The sequence below is a fragment of the Macrosteles quadrilineatus genome, unplaced genomic scaffold (assembly GCF_028750875.1).
Source record: "Macrosteles quadrilineatus isolate MER2022 unplaced genomic scaffold, UCM_ALF_1.0 Scaffold_8__2_contigs__length_117827958, whole genome shotgun sequence".
In the NCBI taxonomy this organism is placed as follows: domain Eukaryota; kingdom Metazoa; phylum Arthropoda; class Insecta; order Hemiptera; family Cicadellidae; genus Macrosteles; species Macrosteles quadrilineatus.
In genome coordinates, this window is record NW_026542601.1 from 31372931 (window position 1) to 31381905 (window position 8975).

Sequence of the window (8975 nt, forward strand, 5' to 3'; positions counted from 1 at the left end):
CAGTAGGCAGGGTGTGATTATTTTATTACTTGTATTTTTACGAATAAATTTTCTGTTCCATGACGGCCGCAGTGGGCTTTTTCCTACCTCAATAAGTTACCTTATCAAAAATAATTATTATTTTGAAAAATTTTCTGACTGCGCCATTACCCTCTCCCTCACGGTAATCCATTGGAAAAAATATGATTATGGTACACCTAACATATACTAACAGTGATTTACAACCACGCATAAAATTCATCGCCAAATTGTAAAATAGCCTTACTCGTGCATCAGAGTTTGTGTTGGATCTATTTTTTTTTGGCTCCCAACATTTATTGTGAAGCTGATTTACATTAACGGAATATTTCTAGGACGATGAAAGACTTCAGTTTCAAAGTGGATTGAAAATCTATGGGGATGATGTGTGGACGTTGAGCTGTCGATTTCAAAACTTCTACTTGAATCAGGTCCCCAACGAGGAGGTTAACTACAGAATTAATAAAGGAAGATTATCTGAACTTGTGAAGAATACCAGGTATGTTAGATTCATTTTGTAAATATTTTATTTTATTTTAAGTTTTGTTGTCCATTTTGTATATCGGTGTGAAACAACCAAATCAGAATTTTATAGCTGAGAAATTGGCAAGAGGAACTACAAATAGTTTGAAAATAAAATCATAGTTTAATAAACAAATAGGCTATTAAAATTTATTTTACTATACAATTTTTATAAACTTATTTTGAGGAACAATAGTTCTAATGAATTTCCCTATCATCTGACATTGCAATGTTGATATTACCATTATTGTTATTTTGTTATTTATTTATTGACAAAGCCAACACATCTAAGGCGAAGATGAAATTTTTTTAATACATAATTCATTCAAATTCTTGATTCAAACAATATTCAATTCATGTGTTGGCCTCATAAGTAATCAATACAGTGGCATTGTTATATTTATTTTATTTTCTTCTTAATGTAACTTATTTGAACTGTTGTAATTTTTCCTTTGGCAATAAGTTTTAATTTAGCCTCTGCATATGATGTTTTAAGGTCTTAAGGATGTGATGGACCAGAATGGGTTATTAATATTGTGACCATGAGTTTACTGAGTTCTTACAGAATGTGTAGTAGAAAACATGTAAAATTCAATATCAAAATTTAGCTGGTTTTGGTTTTTAGTTATCTATTTTTAGTTATGGTTATCATTATTCTATGCATTATTTTATTTTAAGTCTTATATAAATTATTTCCTTTTTCAGATGTGACCCGGCTGTTGTGGCAAATTCTCATACATCTGCAATTGAGTTTCACTACCTTTGATGTTCAATATGTTGACTAACTTAAAACTCTCAGGGAGGTAGCATTTTCATCATATGGATTACAGATCCATGTTGTAATTTTATTGTTTATACAAACTACATAAAAGTATGAGTTTATTTATTTATTGTAAGTTTAAACATGCATGTTAATAGTGAAACCAGAGAGTGTTGTTTTCCCTATTCTGTTCTCCATCAAATTACATAACAAGTACATCACTACCTTTTCCAATTTTATTTGAGAAACACTTATTTTTATTTCAGAACATATCAATTTTGTAATTGAAATTAGTCAAATATATTAGATTTACATTAAATGAAGTTGAGAACAGTCAGTTGTATTTGAGAAGGTATCAAAATTAATTTAAGAGCAGTAATAGTATATTTCAACACTAGGGCCGAAAGTGACTCTTTTTGACCCTGGGTTAAGCAAGGGATAAAAGTCACTTTTTGCCCTTGTGGTGAACATTATTTTTGTCATATTGCATCATTAATTAACAAACAAAGCTAGAAAAAGAATAAATTTTTATGTGAAGATAGCCTCTCAGAATGAATTTTAATGCCGATTCTGAAAGGGTTCGACAACCAAATACATAGGCATACTCTACTATAGTTAACGGGTTTTCATTATTGAGGAACATTTCCACAAGAGCACACAACCTAAGAGAAATAAAAACCCGAATAACTCAGTCTACTAACACAGGTAATTTTAACCAAACATTTTTTTATAACAATTCCACACAGAACCATACAAAATCCGAAGAGAATTATTTGCTTCCAAAGACACCACAAGTAATAACTCAATCAACAAACCCTAGTAACCTCTAACATTGTCAAACACGCATGCCGATTCTACACAGGTTCAACAACCATAAACAATACAGCTGGCGCTGTTCCAACAACAGGAGGTATGCAAAACATAGGTCTAACCAGGCCATCGTGCTATACCTGACTCAAGGCGCGCCGACTTGCGTTCAGTTCCTCCAACGCGCTAACGGTTTGTGTATTTATGATCTCACCATAGAACTGCGTTTGGCACTTCCAATTATTACTCCATGGCCATCACTCGGTCCACTCCCCGTTTACGGTTATTGCCCGGGTTATCGGGGATTAAACGCTCGAAGCGCGAATTCTGCGGATAGATGGTTAATAACAGCTTCTGGTGTTGTAGGATTTATGGGATAATTTTTGTCAGGAGTTTCACGATTAGTTGTAAATCATTGCTAATTTGAATCTGTGTAGATAGAGATTTTGCTTGGATAAATATTTTCGAATAGAGGGTGATACGAAAGATTTTCCATAATGTTTGAAAGATTGTCGGATCTAATTTTCACGTGATGATTCCACTAATAGTCACCCTATTCTCTTAGTAAGGGTTTCTCAAACCTATTCACTGGGTTAAGTCGAGTTAAAAAGAATCTAGCTGTAACGTTTTGAACTCACTTCTTACTCTCTCTCTCTCTCTCGTGACGTTTCATTCGGCGATGATCACACAAGAACTGTTCTAGGAGTATTGACCTCTATAGCCCTATGATTTTCTCTACATCAATTGCTTCTGCATAGCGCTACTCACCTAGCCCCAATACTTCCTATTCAATTTACAGTAAGTAGCATAAATATACTTACTGCTGTAGTGGCATTACGAAATACTGAGTAATGATAGTCAACAATTCAAAGAGGTGGAAATGATTATTTGAATCTCTACCAGAAGAAGTTAAACTCTGAATTTGTTACGTTGTATAAGTTACGTCTCAATTCTCTATTTGTTTGCTGCAAAAATTCCTCAATAACTAAAGATCCTATGATGAATATTACTGACCCAAACCCGATCCTTGGGGAACTCCACAAACATAATGGTTTATAACAGAATGGTTCATTCTGAACCATTCGTATTCTCAACATCTTCTCTAGGCGTAGGTCTCTCAACCTGTACATTTCCCACAAGCTGCTTCCTGTGACTCAGCGCCCTAGTTTCCGCAGACTCCAGGGTGAATGTTCTAGGCTGGCGAAGAGCCAAGCAGGGCAGAGGCTGGCGCCGCCCCCCGCCACGGCGGTGGCAACTGTCAAGTTCAAGGAAGTCAAGGGCGTCAGGACCTCCTGGAGCGACGGTTCTTGATCTTGTGCAGCTTGGGATGATGAATTATGCAAAGTATTCTATGAGACATTGTTGCTTGGTTCCGTGTGAAGGAATGATGGGAAAACACGCGTATATTAGAACAGAAACCGTATGGATCATAAACATAAACAAATGATGTCACTGGTCCTAACGTAAACATTATTTGACATTAAGCATACTTAAATGGAACTGTAAAAAAAGTCCAAACAAGCTGTTACGGCTATTAGTATAGACATTCCGGCCAGTGATGTAATTTGTTTATGTTTATTATGCAGACAATTTCTGTTGTAATAATTGTGGAAAAACGTGTACAAGAAGTGGAGGTAACGGATTAATTTGGCGATTTTTTGCTGGGACGACGTCAATTGAATCTTAAAAAGGTTCTGTGGTGATGCATCAATATACAATTCTGGAGTTTTTTAATCGTCCAAGGTTTTATTAAACACGTTTTAAATATTTTATTTACCATTCTAAATGATCATGTTTTATTGACGTGCCAAAAGTTAATTTGGTAGGCATTCTTTAAATGAAAAAAAATCTCCTAATAGTGTACTCGTTTAGCTTAATGCAATTTCGCTTGATAAATCTAAGCATAATACTTTTCTTAGGTTCATGTTCTTTTAAGTACCATTTCAACTACACTAATTTTGTGTAATTCAAAGCCATTAAGATTAAAGTTCAACTACGGATAGTTTTTTTAATGGCAATATGAAAGTAAACCTAAAGTAAAAACGTTGACAGTCTGGACGTTTTAACTGTATAACAAAAATAATTTTGCTTGGATGAATTAAAAATCCGTTTCTCAGTGAACCAAAATTCTGTATAATTTAGCATGCCCTTCTAGCATTGACTATATAGTTAATGCTTCTAGGATCAACAGGGTGGAAAAGAATTTTCAAATCGTTCAATTCCGGAATCCAACTGGAATCAAAAGAATTGTGTTTCCATGAATCACTTATTTCCTTAACTTGGTTACAAGGCTTGAAACATAAATGTTAAACAATGCCCAGCGCTACCAACATAATCTTGACGAACTTCAGAAGACTAGTTGAAGGCTAATGCTCTACAAAGAGCCTCTGGGCTCAGTTTGATGAGATGACCGCCAAGAGGCACCGCAGGCAGAGTGAATGACTGGCAACAATACAACAGCTGATTTAACATCCCATTGTTGAAACTGTCAGCTGTTTGTTTATGAGTGTTGGCTTTCAATTTCACATCCTTTGAGGTTCACAAAATAGTGCGACGTTTAACACCAGAGACATTTACGTAAAGGAAGTGAATTTTAAACGTTGTTTTAGTAATGACACCGTTCCTTATAAAACCTTCTAACGTTCCTTAGTAAACTTATAACTTTAGAGGGCTAGTTTTTTTATTCGAGACTGGGTTTTACATAGATGTATTCCCAAATCAAGTAATAAATATTTGCTTAAAATTTCTTTACCAGGTTGTATTATTTCCCATTTTTAAGAAATCATTTGAGAATTTGTTCGGGAGAACAGTAAATCAGTAATAAACGCCTTAATGAAACCATAATAAAAAATATCTTTTTCGAAAGATTGTCTATTTCATCTACGTTTTATAATCCCTTGTAAAATTTCTACGTCTTAATAGAATAATAATTAAAAGTTACAGGATGAATTTTGAACAAAGCACAACTGATACGTCCTTTTGTATATACTGTATACCAATTCTGCATAAACGTAACGTTGTGGGTGCGCGAAAATACTTTGACTCGTGTTGTGCTACAGTAGACATACTGGAGTGCAAAAAGCATTATCTAAATCATCTGTTCTATGTTAAAAATAAAACACGAATAACTTATTTGAAAACTAGGAAAACATTACTACTTCAACATCAGAAAATTTGAATAAGCACGTCTTTTGTTTATTAGCAAATATCGTTGAATTTATATTGTTGAATATCTCAAACCGATGTTTTTAAGATAATTTTGATGGTTTACTTTGATAAAATAAAATTTTACAGTGATATTTTATGCCTTCTTGTAAAACCTTCAAAATAATATTTTATAGGGTTTTTTGAGGAAATCTCCCTTAAAATGTTAACCTAAAAAGTCGTAGTATCCAGGAAAATCCGGTAAATTTGCACCATACTATCCAAAAATTTAAATTCTCAAACATCCACTTCCACAATTGCTCAGAGAATCCTTTACAATGGCGCAATAACTCGCCAATTTGTCCCCCTTGTGCCAAATTACCCCCTCATCTCAAACTCGACAACATATAACATGTTACGCCCCCTCTAATAGGGCCAGTCCCCTCAAAGACCAACAAACTTCATTGTTGTGTATGAATTGTTACATATTGTATTTAAACGTCTTTGGCGAGTCATCTGGTATAAAATGTTCTTCGACGCTGGATCGTTGAACCCAAAACGATTAAATATGGTGCCATTGACTTAAAAAAAATTAGTAAAATTTTCGTCCTTGTTTCTTGAATATGCTTTAGGATGAGTTTCATATCCAGTTCTACTTAGTGATTACTCAATGCTTTCTTTTACGTTTAGATGGGTTTTACAGTCTAAACTTCACTCTTAGTAGTAATAATCAGAGTGGCGTCGTCCTGTAATCCAGCTACTAGGAGGTCACGAATTGTGGATATTTATAGGGATTTACTGTGGATGCGATGCTCCCTGGTGTGGATTAACGTCCGCACTAGTGAGTACTACGACTATCCGCAGTACTATCCTGATAATTAGACCAATTCGTAAATTACAAGGAAAAAATGTGGTTCGGATTCCACTATAAACTGTAGGTCCCTTAGTTGCCATTAGCTGTATGGGCTATTAATTAACAGCTGTGACTAAGGAACATGTCGGCCTTAGTCACTAACAAGACTACAAGATCGCGCCACTCATCCTACACTCATCCTTCACTCATATTTGGGTTAAAATACGCACATAGTGGCGTCCCCATCTTAAGTAATTGATAAAATTGATAATTGATTGATTGATTGAGAACAATCAGTACGGTATCTTACGGCGAATGAAGAGTTGTATTTTGTTTTAAAGTTAGTGGTTGACGTAAACTAGTGAACAAATACATCGTTACCATCGTTATTTTGCATTGTTAGCCTACTTTTGCACTTCTGTGTCAATCTTTTTGTGTATGAATGACGAAAGACGAAGGAAGAATTTAGTATTCTTCTAATATTTAAAACATTGAATATCAGTACATAGAACTGCGTATAAAAGGTGTTCCGTGGGTACTACCAGAAATTTAGAAATATGTTTAATGGGTCTAATTATGGGTTTAATAAAACAAAAATCATGAATAGCTTTTTTCAAAAGCGCCTTATTAGGATTATTATTATTTAGTTTATTTGTGTTTTAAGTTTTTATCTTAAAAGCTGTTCAAGATACCTTTATGACATTTAAAGTATACGTTTTTGATTGAGTCATAAACTATTTGTATAGACAAATAATTACTAGACATATTTTTTGTATGTTTTAATTGAGGCATTTTTTATTTGTAAGAATTAAATTACTAAAATGTTGGTGATTTAATGATCATTTTAATTTATTTAAAATCTTATATTAAACAACACATGAAGTCAAATCGGGAGGGTAATAAAAAGCTGATATATATAACGATTTTAGCGAATTTCCTATATAGGGAATAAGCTATTACCGTAGTACTCATAGTAAGACCTGGACGCGGGACAGATTTTTTTTTCGTTTTGAGGTCCCTAGAGGCCAAAAACACCATTCGTTCAGATTCATATATATATATATATATATATATATATATATTATATGTGTGTCCGTTAGCACGATAACTCAAGCAAAAATGATCCGATTTTGATGAAATTTGGTACAAACGTGTAAACCTACATTTATTCGAACGAGTTAGCGATCCAGCATGATCGGATCATGGGAACGGGGGTTCACGGGGGTTTTATGGGGTAAAAGGTTTTTCCCATTTTTGACCCAAAAAACATAACATTTTGCAATTTCTTTCCAAACCATTTTGTAGAGCTTAAAAAACAAATAATTTAGTATATTGAAGCGTTATTATGCGCCTAATGGTTACGGAGAAAATTCAAAAAAATTGTAAATTTAAAATTCCCATGTTATTCTTATGGAGAATAAGTAAACTGTTGTAGTTTGCTTGTTTATGAACATATTTTGATCAAATTTGGAAAAAGTTTTTATTTCTTACTAACTATTAACATTTTACAAAAAAAAAAAAAAAAATAGTTTTACCCTCCCTGATGCAGCAAACCTAAGTACTTGTTAAAGTAATTCTATTTAAATTGGGAATAAATGCTATATTTCTAAGTAGACATTTCAGTGTACAACCAATCAGTCAAATGGAAATTCGCTTAGCCTGCAGGTTTGCTGCGGCGGGGGTATTTACATTATGCGCCTCAAAATCATCTTTAAATAATACAAAAATTACGATTTAAAGATTTTATCTTGAACAGAAAGTGCTGCTTCATGCGGAGTATTCGGGAACTAACACATATATGTGATCTGCATTGCCGACAAATAGCAGCTGAATGAAGAATACTGTCACAAAGTCAATGATACTGTAGAGTGTAATGTATTTATAGTTATTTGGTATGTGTAAAAAGCTTGCTTAGTGACTGAGTATTTAAAGCATCCGCCTTAAGATATAAAGGTCACAGAATTTGATTCTAAGACATACAAAATATAAACAAAAAATATCAACAAAATATCAAGTTATTTATAATTTTTTTCGACAATGATGTACTATTTATAATTCCACCTAGCTTTGTGCATATTTATTCACCACATTTTTAAATTAACTGTTTATCTATTTGTTTTTAAGGATTTTCTTAAAAGGTATTTACAAGGTTATGTACAACACAATTTTTCAATTTCCAAAAAGCCAAGTACGTATATTCTTTATTTTTACACCTTCTAGGTAGTTTACACCTTGGATATTTGTGTCCTAAATAGGCAATACCTTATACATTTTTATTTTCACTTGGCTATTTAGTGAATTTTAATTTGTACATTTATTATTTCATTGTGTCGTTACGCTATTTTTTGTTTTACAGTAGGTAGTGGGATGTACTAATGTACCATTTGTATTTTTTTAATTTTACCACACTATGCATTTTTTTGTATGATTTTATATTTCACTTGACCATGTAACCTATTTAATTTCCAACAAGATATAAACCTTTAATATACTTATGTAAAAATAATTTGAAAGGCTTTCTACAATGATTTCTGTTTTAGATTAAGATATGTACGCATGAACTTTTTTTTATTTTCATGAGTGGTGTACCCATTAACATATTTTTACTAAGCTATATACGATTTCAATAATTCATTTCCACCAGGCTACTTACAGTATTGTTATCACAAAATAAATAATATGCACCTACATTTTAATTTATCACTATTATTTACTATTTCAATTATATTTTATTCCCACTAGGCTTTGTAACATTCATACTTTTTATTCAGGCTGTATACAATATCAATTTTGTCTCCACTAACTATTATCAATTTTTATTTTAACTTCTCTGCGTTCCATATATACATTTCCATACTAAAAATATACATT

At 32.9% G+C, this 8975-nt stretch overlaps 1 protein-coding gene across 3 annotated transcripts in view; it reads left to right on the forward strand.

The window, feature by feature from the left end:
• LOC128999440 (protein yellow-like) overlaps positions 1-1442 on the forward strand; it is a 45162-nt gene extending 43720 nt beyond the window's left edge. For 2 of the 3 annotated variants that reach the window (XM_054425962.1, XM_054425963.1), the window contains exons 9-10: positions 354-517; positions 1246-1442. In XM_054425962.1, the coding sequence (XP_054281937.1) occupies positions 354-517; positions 1246-1306 (225 nt within the window). In that variant the 3' untranslated portion in view covers positions 1307-1442. Of the gene's footprint in view, positions 1-353; positions 518-1245 lie in introns of those variants that run through there. The other variant, XM_054425964.1, reaches the window with a different exon arrangement.
• Positions 1443-8975: the final 7533 nt, after the last annotated feature.